Below are 23043 nucleotides of genomic sequence, written 5' to 3'. Positions count from 1 at the left end.
TCTTAACAGAAATACTGTAAGCCTAGAAGGCAACAGAAAAAAAGCTTTTAGGGGAAAATTATTTCCAATCTAGAATTCTATACTCAGCCAAACAACCAAGCAAGCATGATGACAGAAATGGCATCTGATATCCAAAAGACTTTCGTCTCCTGCACCCTTCCTAAAAAGCTACTAGACAGTATGTCCCACCCACCAAAATAAAAAACATACATAAAGACAGAAGACGTGGATTCAGAAAACTGAGTTTGAAACCAAAGTAATTCCGAGAATGACGGTTTAAGAAGTTTTACTACATGTACACAGCAACTCATAAGAGTAATAACATACGGAATAGAGAACAAGTCAGAGAGACTCCAGTTCTAACCAAAGACTCAACTACTACTGCCAAGCCAGAAATTTGGAAGAAAGCAACACAGTTCATTCCAGATCAAAATCTGGTTTGGTAAGTCTCTCGGAAAGAATAGAAGTCATCTGACTGCATCCTAGCTGCAAGTGAGGCCATGGATATGAGTTCTGAATTCTAAATTGTGGAGGCAGACCTTTTAAATGCAGGAATTTCACCAAACATAAAAAGGCTATTCAAAAGATGGCGAGTTCCATGAACATGAAAAATGTTCACTAAAATTTGATTAACTGTTCAGTTCCACCTTATTGAGAACTGTACAGTTCTATCAGAGAATAAGGATAAATTGTAGATATATACATTTTTTAAAGTAAAACAATGAGGCAATTATCAACTTCAGGATAACCAAAAGTTGCATATTAAGAAAATATATTCATAGTTCATGTCTCAACTATAGGCAGTTATATTATAGAATCCTGTTAATGTAAAAGGTGAGTGTTAATTTAACCTCAACTTAAGATATAATGAGAAAAGAGAGGGGAAAATGAATTGTAAGGCAGGGCAGTGTAAGAGTTAACTTTTACATAGTGAAGTTAATAGATACAGTCTAAATTTGAAAAACAGAAAAATAGCAACATAACCATGTCATTTAGAAATATGGATTTAAGTACCAGAATAAACCATTAAGAGTTGAAAATGGATGTCTCCAGGGACTGGAAATCATAGACAAGGAATGATGGAATGGGAATTGATATTTTTCATAAGAAGCTTTGTAATACTATCTTTTAAGCTATGTATACATGTTATTGAGGAAACTTTTTAAATAATTTTTTTAAAGATTTTATTTATTTATTCACAGCAGACATAGAAAAAGAGAGGCAGAGACATAACATAGGCAGAGGGAGAAGCAGGCTCTGCTGGGAGCCCAACGCAGGACTCAATCCTGGAACTCCTGAATCACGTCCTGAGCCGAAAGCAGACGCTCAACCACTAAGCCACCCAGGCATTCCTTAAAATAATTTTTCAATATATGGGTCTTCTCCACTAGACTGTGAGCCTCCCAATGGCAAGTCCTTTATATTGAGTGAGAGACATACTACAGACTCTCCTTAACACGGGTCATCTGTGGCCAAACGTCCAACTAACATTAAATATCTTGTGATATTATTTCTTACAGTACATACTCTTTTTTAAAGACAAAGAGGATAGATCCTTCATAATGAATACAATTCATTAAGAAAAGGCTCTTGGACTCAGCTGCAATCACTACCTAATCAGGTTCAACCTGTGGTCCATGGCACCAGAACCAAACTCAGCAAATGTTTAACAGCAATGACAAAAAAAGGAAAACTTGCTAATACTGACACTGATGTCCTTTTCAATATAATCTTTATAATTCATTTGCTGGATATTGCAACCATAGTCTGTAGGGGTATTTGAAGTGTGCATATTTGACAAAACATTCAAATCCTAAGTTCATATTCAGTTTACCAAATGGCAGGTGAGACACTACGGTCACTAGGATTCATAATCTTCCTTTCTCATATTAGAATTAAGATAAGGTAATCAACTTAAAACAAAGTCACCCTTCACCTCTTTATCTTTAAAAGAAATCATCTAATTTAGCTCTGGATTTCCAAGTGACTAATTTTTAAAAATCATATAGTATCAGTCATATATCTTGCCATTAACATAAGAACAATGTAATGAATACAAATTAAAATGCTTCCAAAAATAATAGAAGGGGGGAAAAAAAGGGAGAGAAAACCTTATTTGTCATAATGAATTATATAAATCTGATTAACAGACATGAGCAAGCCCTCTGTTCCATTTTCCTTCTTAATTTGAAAAGATGTGTAGTAAATGTAAGCAATTTGTAGAATAAGAAAAGATACCCTAAAATATGTTATCAGGGCCAACACAAATAAATAAAACTGACAATAATCAGAAAAACTGATGAGGGTGCACTTTTTTTTTTTTACACTCTTGCTCGTAAAAGCAGAGGTCAGAGCCTGAAACGTGAAAGTCAACAAGAAAGCTCAACTGAGGAGAAAAATAAGCAATGTTTACGTTTTTATTCAAAATTTAGCTTCTTTATATATTTCCGTATCATCACTCACCCCAGTTAAACCACTGGAATGAAAGTTCAGAGCGTTGATTATGTTGTCTAAATATTACCCTGGCGTTTTGGCTCGTTCCCTTTTCTACAAGAGGAATTCCTGAGCACTGCAGGCCATAAGAGCTGATACTCATTCTGTGAGGATAAACTTAACTGCAGCAGAGGCGTCAGGATCGTATGACGCAGGCACAGTTTTCTATGATCTCTGAGGTAAAAGAAAATAATGCTAATAGAATCACAGGCCATTTTTCAAAGGTCTACTTATTAAAACAATGTTTATAGACACGTCACATTTCTGCCCCCTCTTGATACATGAATAGATTAGTATTTTTCTCCATTCTGGAAGCCTTAGCATGGAGAGACAGTTTCTCTTCTTTAAAAAAAAAAAAAAAAAAAAAAATCAAACAAGATCCAGCCGGTCTTCAAACAGGAACCCTGTTGCTTTCTGAACTGATCCATCAAAGCACTAATATGGGCAAAGATGAAAGGAAAATTTGAAGGCACAAGAAGAAAAAAAGAAGTTAGATTCTATGCTTGTGCAAACTTAGAATGCGAAAAATTCTGTAAAAATCATAAAGATCCCTTTAAATCCTATTTGAACTGAAAAGCACTCCCTCCCCCAACTTTCCTCTCCCAAACCCAGCAAACTCCTACTCCAAAATCCAGGCCTTATGCCACCCATTCTATGCAGCGTTAGCTGTTCCCAGAGCATGTTCTCCAAATCTTACTACAGCACTGCAGCACTCTAAAGACCCACATACGTGTATTTCATGTATTTGCATGAGTGAACTCCAAGTTCCTCTACAGTTAGCAATAAATGTCTCATAACAAAGTGAACAAACCACTTTAGACCTTAATAATATCCTCTTAGTTCAACAAAACAAAAATAATAACGAATCAAATGGATGCATGAGATAATGATATTTATCTGAACCCAAAAGATCAATTTTCAAAATTCATTAGAGACCTGGTACAATTAGAATCAGTCTATATCCACACATATAATCTAACATTCTCCCCGTTCCTATCCTCACACAGAAAAATGTCCCTCCGTGTTGCCATAGCACCAGAGACACATGGACACCTGAACTCACTACATACTGCTTAACTTCTTTCTCTGCAGAGCATCCAGAGAGCAAAGACCTGGTTATTGCCATCTTTACATTCCCCAGTGCAAATACATTACAGAACACTTAGTACGCATTCAATAAATGTGTGCTGGGCTAAACTGGAAGTACATAAACTCCACTTACAGTATGAGCAGTTTTTCTTTGATATGAATCACTCTTTTAATTCAAATAATTTCATTTTAAAGAAAACTTTCAATCTACTATCATAAATAGAAAACCAGTATTGCCTGCCATAAATAGAAGATCATCACGAAATACAGACTATGAAGACAATACAATATGATTACCTTCTAACTGGATGCTGACACCTGCCCAAGGCTCTTAGACTGAGGCCTGTTCTTTAGAAAATGAAAAACTGGGAAAAGGGGCTATGAAGTGTTGGAATGGTATTAGAGTTCCATTCAATAGAAAGAAAAAATCTGTAAGAAAATAACTTTTTTACTATATGATTCAGTGCTATGTAATGCTGTGTCTATGTGGCATCCAAAACAACCTTGCCTATTATCAGCAGGATGTGTGGAACACACGGAGAAGCACTGGGCTGGAACGGAAGGTCTTTAAGGCTACACAATGACCCCAGGAAAGCTACCCACCTACTTGGTCTCCCCACTGGCAAAGTAGCATTACCTACCTAATAGCTTTGGTAAGAATTATATGACATGATATATGCCCTGGCACTTAGAACAGTCTCGGTAAACACCAGACCAATGTTAAAATCATATGATTCTAATGTAAAATGTTACAGCAGCTAGAGTTGGGCAGTTCTTTAAGGAGTTAAGCATAGGGGCGTCTGGGTGGCTCAGTGGGTTGAGCATCTGCCTTCAGCTCAGGTTGTGACCTCAGGGTCCTGGGATCGAGCCCCATGTCCAGCTCTCTGATTAGCAGGAAGTCGGCTTCTCTCTTTCCTTCTGCCCCTCCACTCCCACTTGTCTGCACACACACTCAGTCTCAAATAAATAAAATCTTTAAAAAAAAAAAAAAAAAAAGGAGCTACACACAGAATCACCACACAACTTAGCAATTCTACTCCTAGGTATATATATCCAAAAGAAGTTAAAACCAACATTCAAACACATACTTGTACACAAATGTTGATAACAGCACTATTCACACTAGCTGACACATGGAAACCCACATGTCCATCAACAGATGAATGGAGAAACAAAAGATACTGTCTCCATGCAATGGAAAAATGTACAGCCATATAAAGGAATGAAGTATTGTTATGTGCTACCACAGGGATGAACCTTGAAAAAATTATGTTAAGTGAAAGAAGCTAGACACAAAAAGTCACATATTCTACAATTCCATTTATGTGAAATATCTGGAATAGGTAAATCTATAGAGATAGCTGACTAATGGTTGCCCCAGGGTAGGGGGAGGAGGAAACAGGAAGTGAGTGTTTAATAGGGACCAGAATGTCATCTGGGGGTGAAGGAGATGTTCTAGAACTAGATAAAGATGGTGGTTGCACAGTACTATGAATTGTACTAAATTTCACTGAACTGTACACTTTTAAGTGGGTAACTTTCTGTAATATGCATTTCACCTCAATAAAAAAAACTCCTGACTCTTTAAGTGTGATAGACCTCGTAGGTAACATTCCATTTTCTTTTTTTTTTTAAGATTTTATTTATTTATTAATGAGAGACACACACACAGAGAGAGAGAGAGAGAGAGAGAGAGAGAGAGAGAGGCAGAGACACAGGCAGAGGGAGAAGCAGGCTCCACGCAAGGAGCCCGACGTGGGACTCGACCCAGGGTCTCCGGGATCAGGCTCTGGGCCAAAGGCGGCACTAAACTGCTGAGCCACCCGGGCTGCCCAACATTCCATTTTCAACGTGGTAAAGGTTACAAAGCTAATGAAACTAATATTCAGTGTCAAAATTAGGCTATCTTAACTATAATCAGTCTTACTATTCAGAAATCCAAATGAATTCTCATCTCAGTTGATGAGAAGCATTCCAGTTTTACCAGAATCATAAAATTTATGCTAGAGTGGGCCCAGAGGTAAAGTGCCAAGGATCTGAAATTCTTGCCATGCCACTTAGTGAGTACATAAATTTAAACAAACACGGTCAAATGACCAGTTTCCTCATCTATAAACTGAGGATTATAACACATGCCCCAGGAGGCCATCATGAAGATTGTTAATCCTCGTAAAGTAAGTAAAACAGTGCCTGACACAGAGTAAGCCCTTAATAAATATTAGCTCTTATTATTATTCAGAAAGTGGAGATAAACGAAAGGTCAGCAGGGGTTACACAAGAGCACGGGACATAAAAGTACCTAGTGTGACACCCGGCAAGGGGACTGATGTTGTTACTGGCACGTAATGACAATCTCTCATATTTTACAACTAGGAAACTGTGATCAGTGATAATCACGATGCGGAGGAAGAGGGCAATGAGATCACATCAATACTGAGGCACTAAATCCTTGTACTTCCTTAAAAGTCAATTATTTATCTATCATACATCCTCAACTGAAATAAAGCACATAGGGATAATTTTGTAATATTTGGTCTAAACTGCATTTCTTTACTCCTAGGTGTAACTTTCATTCTGAGTGTGGCCATGACCTCTGCTTCTGGAAACAACAACAGCACAATGTAGGCAAAGGTTAACAATTCCAAACCTCGGTCCCTAACACACCTCTTCTAAAAGCTAAGCTTTATACAAGTGTGCTTGCTCCATAAAGCACATGAAAAACAATGTCTGCTAAAAACAGTGGTCTCAACTTACCAGTTTCACTGATGGAGAACTGCAACATCACATTTAAGGTTTTTTCCCCATAAATTACCAGCTTTTACACAATTCCAATATAAGCTTGGATGTAAACTACTCCCCCACCACCGAGGATCTAAAAGCCCCTTCATACTCCCACCATGCATGGCACAGCTCTGCCTCTATTGTGAAGGAATTCTCTTCCCCTACCAGTAAATCCCTACTGGAAAAATGTGTTTTCCATAAACAGCATCCTAACTCATTGGGGGGTTTTCCTCCATAAGCACTGTCAAATGACCAGTGTTAGGACAAAGACCTGAGCCTGTATCACATTTACACCAAATCCAATTCAGCTAGGGTCTGGAAACTTTTGCATGTCTCCCCCTACTAAGTATTTCACTCAATACAAGAGAACCCAGATGAACGTTACCAGCCCTGATGTAGAGTAGTGCTGTCTCCAATTTTCTCAGTGGGGTTAGTATCAGAGAGAGGACTACAGGCCCCTAATCCTGCACATGTTGGAAGGAGGAGCAACAGAGAACCACCATGCCGTAATGGCCTCTCAGGTACCAGAAACTCCTCTGGAATCTAACAGCAGGTTTACAGGGACAGCCCAGTGGTTGTTAGTAGGCTTCCTACCAGATCAGCTAGGAGCTGGGTACTAGCAATTCAGCCAGAAACTGAGGAAGCCATGGCCAAGGAGCAGCCTCTCAGCCACATACAGGTGGCAGATATAATGCGAACACACTCGAACCTTTCAGCACCGGGCTCCTTGGGTTTCCCTGGCCAGAGTCTACAATTCTGCACATTCTTCTTTGTTTGCTGGGAAATGTTTGTGAAGAGCCATGTGCTGTTCTAGATGAGAGGCCACAGCAGGGTAAAACCCAGTCTCTGCTGTCTACAGTTCATATCCTAATAGAAATGACAACAAAGCAACAAGCACACCTCAGGTGGCAAGTGCTATGGAGGAAATAAAACAGGGCCAGGGCCAGGGCCAGGGCCAGGGCCAGGAGGAGTGTGCAGTTCAACTCAAGAAGTCTGAGAAGATCAAACGAACATCTCAACAGAAATTTAAAAGAAGGAAGAAGGCAAGCCCGACACCCAGCCAAGAGCCTTCCAGGCAGAAGGAAGAGCCAGGTGTGGGGATGTGGATATAGAAGTGGACCTCAGGGACTCAGTGTCTTGCTTTGACTTATACCATCTCAAAAGACCATTCTGGTCACTCTGCTGAAAACAGACTGTGGAGCAGCAAGTCAAGAGAGTCCACTATGGTGATACAAATGGGAGGTGGTGTCCATAGACCTTTAGTCAAGGGCAGTAGCCTTCAAGGTGGTGAGAAGTGTGCCATTTCTGGTTTATTCTGAAGAAAGAAGCAATGAGGTTCTCTAACAAATTGAGAGCTTGAGAAAAAGAAGAGGACTGTGAGGTGCTTGCGGGGTCAAGCAGAAGGGATGGAGCTGCCATCTATTGAAACAGGAAGACTAAGGAGGGAAATGTTTACACCAGAGAAACTCTGGGACTGTCAGGAGTAATTCTGTGTTCTCTGCAAAGATGTAGTATCCAAACCATTCTGCCTCCCACAACTGAGACCTGAAAACTCAAATTCATAGCCTCCCTAGCAGCTAGGAGACTTAAATTCTTTCAGTTAGACCAACCATAGCAGACTCTGATTGGGAAGTAAGAAGCCTGCATGTTGCTTAATGCCAGTTTCTGTGTCTTTCAGCAGCAGTGGCTGAGACCCCATTGGGCTCTGGAATCCTTCTGGAACCCTCTGCCTCATTCTCCATTCAGTATTTTATTACTCTCATGACCTAACTCATATATGTGGTAAATCAGCTTTTAACGATCATTCTGGAAATGACTCCAAGTGTGCTGTGATAACCTGATATCATGAAGACTTAGGGCCAATGATGTCACTCCTTTCACTCTTTATTTTTGAAACCAACAAGGAAGAATAGGTAAGAAATCAATCAGAGACAATAATGGAGAAAGGGTCTCCCTTGCAGTCCAATGGATTTGAGAGAAATAAATTCTGGTCTTTTCTCTTCTCCCAAGTATCAAAATTTGGCCAATTCCTGGGGAATAAGATCCTCTCATCTCAAAGACCTGTGATGAAGAGCACAGGACTTACACGTAGTTAAGTAGAGAGGGGAAGTCTTACTTTGCTATGAAGCCCAAAACACTCTGAGGAAACCTCCAAGGATGTAAAATGCTTAAAATATCCAGACTATTGGGATATCAGAAAATCTTAGAAATTTAAGGTAATATACTAATTAAGTAAAAGGAAGTTTCCTTCTCAGCCACCCTTAAAGAAGTATTCTGAGGTGATAACAACCCATCAATTATAATAACAATTATTCCAATACTTCCCTTTTCCCCAGCTTTCTCTGCAAGCAATGGTAACAATGATATAGATTATAAAACGACACATAATCCTTACAGGCCATACTGGGAAACTGTCCCTACTTGGTTGTCTTTTCTGGGATGCACTCAGATTGGAGTTTCCATCAGACACTTCTCCCTAGCCCTCCTTGGGGGCTCATCTACAACTATCCGGATAGAGCTAGTTTTTCCCAGTCTCAGGTCCATTGAGTTCAACAATTATCTTAGCAACGGATCTTTTTGCATTTTAATTCAATCTTTTCAGTGTTTGCTATTTACATTAGTCTTACTCTTTGTTTCTGAATGTTTGATGTTTTATAGAAATTGACCTGGATCGTGTTTTTGACTATCCCTGAAGAGCCAATTCCACCGGTTTATTTGGTCATTACTAAAAAAGAAAAAAGAAAGTATGTTCTTACTGATTCAATATCAATAGAGACAGACTAATTCGGTTACTTCTTTGGAATACAGTCTGCTTTCTCAATTAAACATACTTTTTCATAGGAAATAGGAAGCTGGTAACTCCTACTGTTGTCAACAGTTGCTAAGTTTTGGTTTGGGGCTTAGTAGGTAAGGAATGTTTGCTTTATACATACACTAACCACACTCAGGTCTCAGCTCCAGAATTTCCAGGAAATTTCTAACACCTGATCTCACATGGGGAGTTCCCCCTGAGGCCGAGGAACCCAGGCTGAGTAAGCTCCCTAGCACCAGGAAGGCATCTACACAGCCATTCGTAGAGAAGCAAGGCTGCTGTTTTTTTCCTATTTGTAGCCTTGTGATTTCCTTCTTCCCTTCATGCTCTCACCCATCTTCTTTTTCTTCTCCTTCTCTGCTAAACTGTCTTTTCTAATTCCTTTCAAAACTACAGATTTAACTTTTAATATTATTTTCCAAAATGAAAAGTGCAAAGGGAGATGCCTGGGTGGCTCAGTGGTTGAGCATCTGCCTCAGGGCTCAGGGCATGATCCCAGAGTTCCAGGATCGAGTCCCACATTGGGCTCGCTGCGAGGAGCCTGCTTCTCTCTCTACCTATGTCTTCGCCTTCTCTCTCTCTCCGTGTCTCTCTCATGAATAAATAAATAAAATCTTTTAAAAAAAGAAGTACAAAGGTCATTCATAAATTTGTTGCATACAAAAATAATCAAGCTGTCATAAAGAACTTTTGACCATAAAGAATTTAACTTCTAGCTACTAACATGAAGTTTAAAAACTTTTTACCCTTAGAAAAAGCCTGAATTTTTTTAAAGATTTTTATTTATTTGAGAGAAAGAAAGAGAGTGCATGTCAGAGCAAGTACATATAAGTGGGGGCAGGGGAAACACTCCCCTCTGAGCAGGAAGCCTCACATGGGGCTCCATCCTAGGGTCACGGGATCATTACCTGAGCCCAAGGCAGATGCTCAGCTGACTGAGCCACCCAGCCACCCAGAGAAAAACCATTTTAAAAGACAAAAATACAGCCAGCAAATCCCTCTTTGTGGCACTCAAAGAGGAGTGAAAATAATAGCACAGAATAGAAGTCTTAAAAGTCCCTATTTCTATTCAGAACTCACTGTACACAGTTTATCCTAATGTACGGTATATACTTATTTTCAGAACTACTTAGAAAGTAATAATGTATTAAATGAGTAAGTAATTACTGGGTCTCTATTTCCTTTTGTGACTCCAAATAAAGTTAACATCTCACTCAACCTTATGATTTTCTACATATTAGAAAGGACAGACAACATTCTACATACCTAGCACACCACAGGTATTCAGAAGAAGTTATCTGAGAAAATTTTCACTTTAAAAATAATAAAATTAGGGGTGCGTGGGTGGCTCACTTGGTTAAACTTCTGCCCTTGGCTCAGGCCATGATCCCAGGGTCCTGGAATGGAGCCCTGCATCGGCTCCCTGTTCCCACTCCCAAGTCCCTGCTCAGTGGGGAGTCTGCTTCTCTCCCTCTGCCCCTCCCCGCTGCTTGTGCACTCTCAAGCTCGCTCTCTCTCACTCTGCTCTCTCTCTCAAAAATAAAATCTTAAAAAAATTAAATTAAAAGTAAATAACTGATTGCATTGATTGCAACAATTTGCTAATCTTTAAGGAAGAACAACTCTTTCACCTCTACAAAGAATTTTAAAGAACGTAGGCTAGTAATTATTAATACAACCCATCAAGCATCAATTTCAGAAGATGGTACTTGGAGTCACAAAACTCTAAAATTTAAAACTAAAATGAAAAAACATTAAGTATTATTTTAAATAATAGTTATCTAAATCTCCAAGCCAGGAGATCTCATAGTCAAAGTCCCTCACTCAGTAGATGAGCAGGGTGAGGTCTTGATTTTTCCAAGATCGCACACAGATTACCAGCATTAATCAGCGAGGACTTCACTGTCCCACCTCCTGCTTCTGGACACATTAAGGCAGCAGTAAGCACCTGACTCCCTGGGCAGGGTCCAAAGAATGGCAATGCTGCTGGCCCAAAATCTAGTCTGGGGTCCTTACTTACTTGTCCATCTCTATCACCTGGTTGTTAATTCTGGCTACACTGGGGAGTCACCTGTGGAGCTCAGAAAAAGAGAGAAGGGGGCCTTAACATTCAGATGTCCTTGATATGAACATCCCAATCTGGAGTGCTGGAAAGCACCCTGAGAGATTCTAATATTCAGCAAACTTGAGAACTACTGTCTAAATTATGCCAGTCACTGTAACTGTCAATTTATATTCTGGGATTTTTGTTGTTTAGTGATTTCTGTGGTTAGTTGTGTTTCAGGGAGCATTGAAGTAATGTGGTTGGTTGGTTTACTGGTATCAACTGTTAGCTTTATTTGAATTGCTTTAATTTTAACATAAATATCACATTTAATGTTTCTTTATTTGTAAAACCAAAAAAAAATCAAAATTTATTTAAAATATACTCCGGCAATTCTAATGCTACCTAAAACATGTGTGAGATTTATATCTCAAAGACAAAAACATAATAGAAAAGCTTAAGAGATATTTTAGTTGAAAGTCCATGAGTGTAAAATATGTAGAATTCATATGTGAGTGACAAAAGGGTATAAACTACAAGCAGAGAACAGGTGCTGTACACATTATAATAAATACCTAGAACAATGTAAATGTTCAGATAAAAAACCAAATCTATTTGGTATAAACTTTCTAATGTAAAAGTAGCTATCCAAACAACAAGAGAAATCATCTCATATTTTCTCATTAAACTTTCAAGTATGAAACCTGGTTTTTGCTCATTTTTTAGGAAAAAGGCTAACAACTTAAAAATTTCTATGTAACTTGAAATGTGATCTCTTCTAATCCTCCTCTAAGGATGTCACATTGAATGCTTCAAAATATGCTTACATTCAACTACAATATAAAAAGTAAATAAAACCAGTTAAGTATTCCAGAAATTTACATTTTAAGGAGCAAATAAAAATTATCATATCTACAAATCTTTTCAAAAATATTCTCTTGGTACAAAACTCCATCTACAGGGAACTTTGGCATCAGTGATAGTAGCATCTGCTATCTACTTGGAAGCAGAAATATGAGGTGTAAATGTATTTTGTTGGTAAACCTTAAATACCTTTATGTTCACTGATGGAGAACAACTGAGAAAATCAAGACAAAATGTGGCCAACAAAAGGCCATTATTTATACAAATCTGCAATCCGCTGAAAGGACTCCAAACATTTCAGGTGTGCAAGCAAAGCAGCTTGGCTCCTAGTCTCTTGGTACCGAACATGCCTATATAAAAATGCTACAAAAAAAAAAAAAAAATGCTACAAATAACACAGTGAGAGAAATCTCTCAGCATTCATTATTTTACTGCCCAAAATGTTTACCTTCATTTTATTCATGTATTTGTTTATATATGTACACATATCTAAAACACACATAAAATACATGTTTAATATATTCAGTATGTGTATGGAGATACATTTGGTTATACTAAGATACCACTGTCACACAAACATTCTGCTTTAAATAAGTGTGTGCAAGTAAGCGTGTGCACACATAAGTGCGAGTGGGTGTGTCTTTGAGTAAACATAAACTATCAAAAAAACTGAGTCTGGATGTAAAACAAACTCTACGCACCAGTTCTTTTCCGTTAAGTCAAGTCTTCCTTTCTCATCCTATCACACCCTACGATGCTCCTTAAAAATAGGATGTCTAAGCTCTTATTAGGCAAAACCAAAATTAATCCCTGATTATTGGATTCACATTTAGGATTCAGAGACGGAGTCTAAACAAACATTTAATGTTAAATAATTCTGTAATTGTTACGTCTTTAACCAACTCTTCCTTCCTCATCCATCCTGACTTTTCAAAGACATTGTTCAAACTGAATACGACATAATTTTAACTGTATTTTTTAAAGTAAACATTTTTTACCCAAATAGACTGACAATATAAAGCAACACAGGTGGGAATCCTAGAACTTGCTTGGCTGCCTCAATAACCCCAAAGAAAACATTTATTTTAGCCAAACAATTGTAATGTTTGTCTCCTTTTAGAAACATCTGCTGCCAAAATAAACATTTGCATTGGAAGAAGTGTTTTGGCTGTTAAGATAGCACCAAATAAAATGCTTATGTTCTGAAATAACATAACATTTTTACTCAAAAAACACACAGCAAAATACACATATCCAAAGGGTACAGAAGATAAAGACACAAATGAGAATACCTATTGACTTCTAAAGTCTTCTTCAAAAGAACTTCAACTTTAATTAGGTTTTTAAGGGATAAGTTCAGATGGATCACCTTAACAAAAATAACTAATTTCTGTTTAATTTTTCCAGAATACCTTTCAAAACTATTATATTCTTGTTGTTATATCATGCTCTTATTTTTGTAAAGGTCTTTGGAAGACAGATGTGTTTTTAAAAACTAAAAAGGTCGTGTTTTTCATTATAAAAATACTCATAAACTTAAATATCTCACTGCCCTCTTCCCCTTTCCCTGGCTTTATAATGCCAAGAGGCATTAGATTATACAAACTTCTGCAGTAAGGTAAGGATAGTTAAAATATCAACCCACTAACCCTTGATAACTCAGGAAAAATCTCAACACTACATGAGGTAATTGAAATGTGCTTGACACAAATAAATATATCCTCACTTCTGTAGCCTATTTCCCCTGTGTGCTATTTCTTTTATATGAAAATCTTTTTTAAAGCAAGTTGGCACAGGCCTGCATATACATTTATAATCACAAAGGACAAGAGAAGTAAAACAAAACATTTGCTCACCCACATCCCTGATGCAGCCAGGGGTACCTTAGTGTCTATGTTATTTTAAAAATCTAAAAAAACTCAAGAGTCAGATTCTGGTAACCTTAAAGATTATATTTCCTCTCTGTGGTTCTGTATTAGACGAAATCAACCAGTATACTTCCGTTAACCATCTCCAAGTTTGAATTCCAGGAGCCTAGAGGCAGAACATTCTCCACAGAGGCATAGAAAATTCATTTCCCCTCTCGGCTCAATAGAAACTCAAGTAGACTAGTTTTTAGGGCACTGTGCAAAACTAATCTGTTTAGCCATGTATTCGCCTGATGGTATGGGAGAATCAGCATGTGAAAGAGCACAAATCTAGTTCCAGTTAATAAATACCAAAATGATGTACTATTATCATGTCATGCTCAAAGACCTAGTCATGAGTATATTGCAAAAATAAAATTATCACCATACAAAATCAAGAATTACCAGGTTAACACTAAAATCAAATACTCGATGGCCAGTTTCTCCTGATTCTCAGAAACAAAAAGCAAGCAGGGATATTATCCATGTTAAATTTCATATTAGCATGGCAGTCCTTTCTAACAGAATACTCATTTACAATTCCTATCACAGGAGTGGAACGCTAGCCAGGAATCAAACTGTGACCCCTGAGCCAAAGACAACTTACCACTCAGCTGGTAAGTGGGCAACTCAATTTACAAACTTGAATTCCTGCATTTTAATCCTTTGCAGAAATATATGAGCAATATTAAATGAACCTGATTCAGCTCATTAGAGGCTCACAAACCAAACACAGAAAGCTTTGGAGGCTATCCAAAGCAAAGTCATGCCTAGGTGGTGATGTCCACTCAATAAAAACTCAATGTCATCATTATCTTTCAACTTCTTCCCTGAGAAACATTAGCAGCCATGATTACAAAAATGCTCGGCCAATTACATTAATACGAGGAGAAAACGGACAGGACCAGCAGCCAATCACTGTGCCAGGGCCTTGTCTGTGGACAAGTTTATAATTACCCAAAATTTACAAACAAAGCAACTCACTGAGAATTCCCCACCAAGAACACAGTCTAAAACTAACAAAGTAAATGTGCTCTAATAACTTTTACCCAAAACTTTCTCAATTACATTTTTTTCCATTCAAGGCTATTAATTAGCCTATACCTAACTGATCACATGAACTAGTATTTTAAAAGTTGAGTCCCTTTTAAAATGTTACACATATTCAAAAATGCATTCATAGCCATTTTTAGCCTTTTACTTATCAAAACAAGATACTATATTTTAAGACTATATCATAACTAAATGAAAGGATGAAAAGGCAATACAGATTACTTAGAACACTTGATTATGATGAACTCAATATGAAAGTTTGACATATTATGGCCGAGGCATTCAATTTCTTACCAGATACACTACTTTCCTTTCATTATCAGAAAGATTTGTCCTTAATTAGAATTAGGCATTTCTTCTGGTTAGCAGTAAAATGCCTAATCTAAAATCTTAATTAAAAATTTGCTGAAATAGTTGGTGAGTTATCTTCATCAATTTGTCCCTTCAAAGAAATCCAAGAGTTACTGAATTTCAAAAGTATGTAAGAGACACAGGAATTAAAAAAAAAAATACCAAGAACCCAAGAAATTAAGATTACTCATGTACTTATGTACATCCTCTTCTTCCAGGCTTACACATGTAGGAAAGAAAATAATGAAAAAAATATTCCTGGGTAATCTTTTTTTTTTTAAGATTTTATTTATTTATTTGAGAGAGAATCGGCACACACAAGTGGGCAGATCAGCAGAGGAAGAGGGAGAGAGAGGATCCTCAAGCAGACTCCAAGTGGAGCAGGAAGCCCAGCACAGGGCTGGATCGACCCTGAGATCATGACCTGAGCCAAAGGCAACTATTTAATGGAGCAAGTCACCCAGGCGCCCCCTGGGGTAACCGTTGTTTATACACTCTTTTCCATTTGCTGGACTTCTACTTTGGCATTGCAAACTATGCTAATGTTGAAAACTTACAAGACTTGAATTCGTTCAGAGAAAAAGATAAAGGAGTATCTCGTACCTTACCATAAACATCACCTTTCAAAATGAATTTCTGACAGCAGGAAAATATAGTGGAAAGAAGATACAGATAAACAAGGAGTGATTAGCATCTACTTCATTCCACAAGTCCCGTTACTTCTTCCCTTCTTCTCTTCCTGTGGCTGGGGTTATCATACAGGACTATCAGCCCCCAAATGAAATCAGCTACAGAGGAGAAATAGGATTTTGGTAGCAAGCTGCTTGGGCTTTCTTCCCCTCACCTAAGAGCAAACTGAATTAAAACTAGAAAAAGGAAAAGAAAATCATGTCGTACTTTTCAATCATGTCTTACTTTTCAATCATGTTCAAACTATTTCCCCCTCACAATTAGTAACCTCAGCTAAAGATGTTTTATTCTAGGCAGCAAAATATTTCTGGAAGAACGGAATTATGTTAAAAAAATTAACAGAGCAATTAAGTAAGTGTGCAAGTGACTTAGAATTCTGGGCAGCCAATTTTAATAAAGGAGTAATAACAGCTATTTAAGGAACCAACAGCTAGGATTCAAAGGTTGAACTACTTCCATCTTTCCCTACAACCACCTTGAAATAAAAATACCACCCAAGGAGGGACAAAAAATAAAGAGGAAAAATAATATTCAGCCTATAAAAGAAAAGGCTCAGATGCAACTTCATCAACACAGCTCTGGAGCATGTAAAAGTGTATCATTCTCCACTTCCATCTTAGAAGAAAAGTCTGATCCATTTTTTTTTTCTGCCACAGATGATTTTTGGTCAAACACAGGGAAGAATTTCCAGAGAGGAAGTATATGAAACACTGGAATGGGGTACTAGCAACATTAAGGAGTAATTTATCTGGAGGCAGGAAAATGTACGCAGCATCAGCCCAGTGCACCCCCAGGATTAAAGACATGGTGTGGGAATTAATAAATAAGGCTTTCTGGTATTTCTAGTGACTAAACACCTTAACGAGTCTGAATCTAATTTAGTCTTTTCCTAATTTCATGCTTCCTCAGGCCAACATAACAAGGATATACTCTAGTATCCAAGAGACTCTAGGTTTACTATGGCTAAAAAGTAACTCCAACTATTTGTTTCTAGAGAAAAAGGAGAAAAATACTGGGGGACTTTAAAAAAAAGTCTTTAAGTAAAACACAAAACCCATCCAAATCTAAGAAAACAGATGTACCCAAAACAGATGTACCCAAATCCTCTTATATGAAAGCAATATGTTAAGAAATAAACGCAAAAAAACTTTTTGGGAGAATAAAGAAACTTTTCTCAAAGTTGATGCCGTTTTCATGGTTATTTATTTTTTAAATAATTAAAACTTCACCTTAAGAACTCTATTCACAGTTCAAAACATGCCAGTCTGACATCAGAAATGTTAGAAAGCGAAGTTGACTTCATGGGGTTTAGATCTATATAATGTAGTGCAAAATGATGAGATTGCCTATCTTTCAACTACAGTCAGTAACACGGTAACAGCCTCCACCAAACAGGTATTTTTGTCCACTTTGTTCTAAGAAGCTCACTTTTCCTTTTTATTTATTTTTATTTTTATTTGTTTTAAAGAGAAAGTGTATGCGCATGCACGCAGGAGGCGGAGCAAGCTGACAGAGGGCTAGGGAGAAAGAAAGAATTTTAAGCAGCTCATGCTGGGATTCCCAGGCAGGCCTCCATCTCCTGACCCTGAGGGGAAATCAAGAATCCAATGCTTAATGACTGGCCAACCATGGCTCTTTTTTTAAGTAAACTCCACGCCAAGCATGAAGCCCAAGGCAGGCCGAAGTCACAATCCTGAGATCAAGACCTGCACCAAGATTGAAAGTTGAAAGTTTAACTGACTGAGCCACCCAGGTGCCCTATCACCTTTCCTTCTTTGAAAGAAAACTGCACCTGTGATTACCTGAAAACTATGAAAACTAGAAGAAAAAAGAAAATAATGCTTCCTAATTCTCTCAGTACCAATCTTTAGGTAGACAGCAACAAAGACAAAACATCACCAATTTGAAGGGGAAATGGGATTAAAACCAGCACAAACCTGCTGCTGTGGGTACTGCATTCCTCCCATGGCCCCTGGGGTCCGACCCTGGATGCTGATTGGATACCGTTGTGGGCCTGGTGGGCCGTAAGAGCCTCCTGGGTAAGGGCTGCTTTGCTGAGGCTGAGAATGAGGGTTACTGCCCATCCCATACAACTGAGGTCTCTTCATCACCATAGGATCCATTGGGCTGCCCTGGGAAGAAATAAACAAAGACACAGATTAAGTCATTATGTATTACAAAGGCAGAGATTTTGTTACACTAACATTTACACAACTATCCTTACTTTTGACAATATTAAAGACACACAATATATACAAATATCAGATCATTATAATATCTAAAAACTAATATGCTGTAAATCAATTATTTAATTTAAAAAAAACAATTAGGTGGCATATAAAAACCCAGAACATTTAGGAAAAAGGTCTAGATGGATACATGACACCTATTTTTTATTTTTAGGAAGGTTTTAGCAATTACGAAGGAGGAAACAAAAGGAGGAAAGAGTTTGCAGAGAAAACATTTGCATCTAAAATTCTGCTATACATATAGGATATGAGCATGACAGTTAATCTCAGCCGGTTCCTTTTAGCTTACTAGTAATAAAGATAAAGTATACTGAGTGGTTAGCAACGATTTTGACTTCAAAGTATTCTCAGAAAAACTACTCTAATTTGGACCTGAGTCTGCAACTCCTGATCAAACATTAATGCATCTGAGTACTCATTAGAAAGTGAAAGGGTAGATTTTAGATAATACAGAATATCTAGGGTAAAAGTTTTCAAAGATCACTAGTGCATATGAATAGGCACCCAGACTATGAATCACAAGCCACCTTCCCTATGTCAGTATCTTACCAAACATAACCAGTTCAAATCTAGACTCTGAGTTTTATTTTGGGTTTAGTGAGTCAGCCCATGGGCCTCAGGGCCAAGGCCATTCGGGAGAGCCAGAACTAGAGACTCAACTGGGACTTTCTTGCCTTGGGTGCTTCAAAGGAGCAAAAGCCCTGGCAAGGGAAATCCCTCCCCAAGGTGCTAAAAAAGCCTGCAGCATTCATACAAGAGATCCTTCTTGCCTTCCTTTCAAAACCATATATTGATCCCCACTGTATGCCAGACTCTATATAATACATATGAAAACCCTCTAGAAGGCTTAAAGATTACCAGAATAAATGAGTGAGAAAGTGCCAGGCTCAAGGTGGGGAGGGACAGGGCATAGAGAACCACAGAGCAGAAGGAGCAGCATAAAGCAGAGGCTCAAGGAAGGTGAGCTGCCTGATGTTTATGAGTAAACATAAGCAGTTGAGATCCAAACGAAGCAGAAATTTGCAAAGAAGCTGCAGCAGGCAGAAGACAGTACATGGGTGAGCCTTGCACGTCATCTGAAAGGCTTCAGATTGCACCTTGGGGTGAACCACTAGGTGCTTTTAAGAGGCAGCTATAGTTGGATCCAGCTTCAGAAGGCCTGCTCTCAAGCAGCTGCCTGGAGCCAGGGTGGGCTACTGCAGCAGGCAGGTGAGCTGAAATACTGAACTGGTGGCAGTAGTGGCAGAAAGCAAGCCCAGATTCAAGTAATGGGATGGAAATACAACACAACTTGGAGACTAAGTGATGGAAGAAGACAGGAGTCAAAGGTGGCTCAATAGATAGTAAGACACCATCTGAGACAGGATATGCAGAGGTAGAAGCAGATCAGCCCTCTCCTCCATTTGCCAAAGGGAGCCTTCAGTATTCTACATAGGAAATCTGAGGTTCCTATAGGAAACCCAGGTGAAAACATCTAGAAGGAAGGAACCTGGGATCCCTGGGTGGCTCAGCGGTTTAGCACCTGCCTTCAGCCCGGGGCATGATTCTGGAGTCCCGGGATTGAGTCCCACGTCAGGCTCCCTGCATGGAGCCTGCTTCTCCCTCTGCCTGTGTCTCTGCCTGCCCCCCCACCTCTCGCTCTCTCTCTCTCATGGATAAATACATAAAATCTTAAAAAATAATAAAATAAAAAAATAAAATAAAATAAAATAAAATAAAAAAATAGGAAGGAACCCAATATGTTTGTAGCTTGGGGAGTAAGGGCTGACATAGAATGATATATAGGGAAAAGTCAGCATATAGAGGATACATGCTCCTGGAAAGGCAGCAACTCTTCTGTTTTACTCACTATTGTATCTCTAGGACATAAGTCAAATAGTACACCTGGCACATAATAAAATGTTCAACAAATACTGGATGATTTAATCAACAGGAAGCATATAAAAACTCAAGTATTTCACCCAGGAAAAATATGTGAAAAAAGAACAATGGTAGAGGACAAAATTGTAGAGGATAACACCATTTTAGAGAGAAGGGAAAGAAGCAGTCCATAAAGAAGCCAGAAGAATGGTCAGAAAATAAAGATTCCGGAGAGTATGGTGTCACAGAAAAGAAGGGAGTCATACATCACAACAAATGAGACATGGCAAATGCAACCCTGGTGTTTAAGAGGTGAAGGCTAAAAGCTTTTCCATATTCGGTGACTAGAAGGTAATTGCTGGGTTTGGCAACGAAAGCCTCACCACAGAGGTGAGAGCCGTAGTTCGAAGGTAAGGAGCTATGGCATGAATGGGAGGTAAGAGCTAAGCCAGGAGCACAAACCCAGACCCCAAGCTGGGGAAGCTACAAGAACTGCCAGTTTCTTCCCACTGACACCCCAGCCCAAAGCTGCATGCAATCTTTGCCCTCCTTCCTTGGTATCTCTTAAATGCGCAGTGCACCAGGCACTGAAGAAAAATGAAAACAACCTATCCCAGAGAAATGAGCAATTCACTGGAGACAGGCTGAACAAAAATGTAACACATGCAGTCGACATCCTAACTGGACACACAAGGCATGGTAAGGACAGAGCATCTCAATGGGTCTGTGGTGGGCTGTAACAAAGCCCCCCTACAAAAAAGCTCAGTTCTTGGGGATTCATAGGAATTTGCCAGGAACTGATCTCACCTGAATGAGAATATGTGTAGGCCTAACAGTTCTGCTCAAAATTCAAATTTCATGGAATTTTAGATGTGTTACTTTCACCAGTCAAGGAAATTTTGTACTTACAATGATTATATACTGATGTTACACAACCTGTGCTAACTTCACAATTCAACACACAAACATGTATGTTGATATACTGCAATAAAACAAAAATCAAGTGTTAAGAATTAAGTTTTCCTAGAATGAGTTAAATCAGAACATATGCCTTAAAAAAAGCTGAATATAATTATTTTCCACACTTTCTCTCAAAAGATAAAACTTCCTATGGAAGTGTGAAAATCAAGGCTCAGCTGGTGATTTCAGAATGAATGAATGAATGGCCAAGAGAGAGGCTGAGTAAATCAGATTTCAAGCTAAATTTCTAATACGGAGTCCTGAGGCAGCCCTATCTTCACATTCAATCTGGATTAGCCAGGACATAGGAAAGGTCTACTTATTTCACTTTAAATAATGCACCCCAAAACTGGCTTAATTAAAGCAGAAATTTAAAATGGAAAAATGATTATTGGAGTGTCTTTATTTTAATGCTATAGGTAACAGTGCAGCAAATTCATCTTATCAGTGACTAAAATTGTTTTGTAATATCTGTCTAATCACTGCAATAAACCTTTACCATCCTACTTAAAATTCAGCTCATTTGCACCCATGTCAAAAATGTTAGCTTAACCCTGAGAGTTCTGAAAATCGAAAACATGAAATACATAGATTATCTGTACCTCTCAAAATGCATCTAATACCTTTCAGTGAGACTTCAGATATGAAAACAGATACTTATACAGTGCAAATTATTTAATTTTAACCTTCTCTCCTTATGGTCTTGTGTTAAATACTCATCCACACCTCAAATTCATCCTGCTGTGTGCTCTTCCTATTTTTAACATTAAATATGTACAAGTACAGGATCTCAACCCCTGCTTTTTACTACTTCCTCCTTAAAGAAACCAAAGACCAAACCAAATATAGGTTTTTCCAAAAAACCTAAAGGTCAAGTCGCTTCTCCTATTCACTTCTAACCCAAAACAATTTTAGTATTTTTATCATCTCTCCTTGGTTGATCTATTCCAGAGTACCATCATTTTCATTTCTCATATAAAATGTATGCTCTATCAGAGACATTGTGCATATTAAAACAGTCCTCAAATACATCTCTAAATATGTTACTCCTCTCTAGATACCATTCCACAACTACTGCAGTTTGAGCTTCAATCCTATAAACTAAGTCCTTTGAAGGCCACAGTATGTACCACCCATTTTCAAAGAACTCAAAACAACTAGTGTAGGTTTAATTATACTCAGTGTCTTATGCAATTTTATTTATTGGTAAGGCATTCTTATAACTCCTTTGTTCAAATAAACTTTTGTGTAGATATGCATGTATCAATTGTACACCACACATGAACACGTGCACACACATGCCTTCCTACATCTCCTTTTGGGAAGCTGCCACTACTACCTACATCCTCCAAAATCCTCTGAAGGTTTTCTATCCCAAGGACAACTAAATAAGAGTACAATGTGTATTTTTTTTAAATATATATTTGAACATATATTCTAGACAATTTAGGCAGCATACTTGGGCTGTATTATAGGTAAAAGAGGTTTATCAAACGCTGGCCTAAGAATCCAACAACACTTTTAAAGATAATCCAAATTAAACAACAACTCACTTACATACTTTTAGTATACTTTAGACAGACTTTTTTTTTTTTAAGTAGACTCCACCCTGGGTGTGAAGGCCCAACTCGGGGCTCAAACTCACAATGGTGAGGATCAAGACCTGAGCTGAGATCTAGAGTCAGACGTTTAAGTGACTGAGCTACCCAGGTGCCCCTACTTTAAATAGACTTGATGTTTTTTATACTTATTCCTTCATTACCACTCTTTCAGAGTATGCCACCATATGTTTTTATAATAAAGATATCTATGTAATTGTATTTACTACCAAATATCAAGTTAGGGAAATGGTTTATTAGTAGTTTCTTTCTGAATATAATATGCTACAAT

At 38.2% G+C, this 23043-nt stretch overlaps 1 protein-coding gene across 11 annotated transcripts in view; it reads right to left on the bottom strand.

Moving 5' to 3' along the window:
* Positions 1 to 23043, bottom strand: part of ARID1B (AT-rich interaction domain 1B) — a 434844-nt gene that overhangs the window by 365391 nt on the left and 46410 nt on the right. For all 11 annotated transcript variants that reach the window (XM_049113926.1, XM_049113935.1, XM_049113930.1 and 8 more), the window contains exon 2: positions 18022 to 18216. In XM_049113926.1, the coding sequence (XP_048969883.1) occupies positions 18022 to 18216 (195 nt within the window). The remainder of the gene's footprint in view (positions 1 to 18021; positions 18217 to 23043) is intronic.

Source organism: Canis lupus, chromosome 1 (genome assembly GCF_003254725.2).
Source record: "Canis lupus dingo isolate Sandy chromosome 1, ASM325472v2, whole genome shotgun sequence".
Classification (NCBI taxonomy): domain Eukaryota; kingdom Metazoa; phylum Chordata; class Mammalia; order Carnivora; family Canidae; genus Canis; species Canis lupus.
The sequence above is the reverse complement of the archived record's forward strand: the minus strand, read 5'-3'. Positions and strand labels throughout refer to the sequence as shown.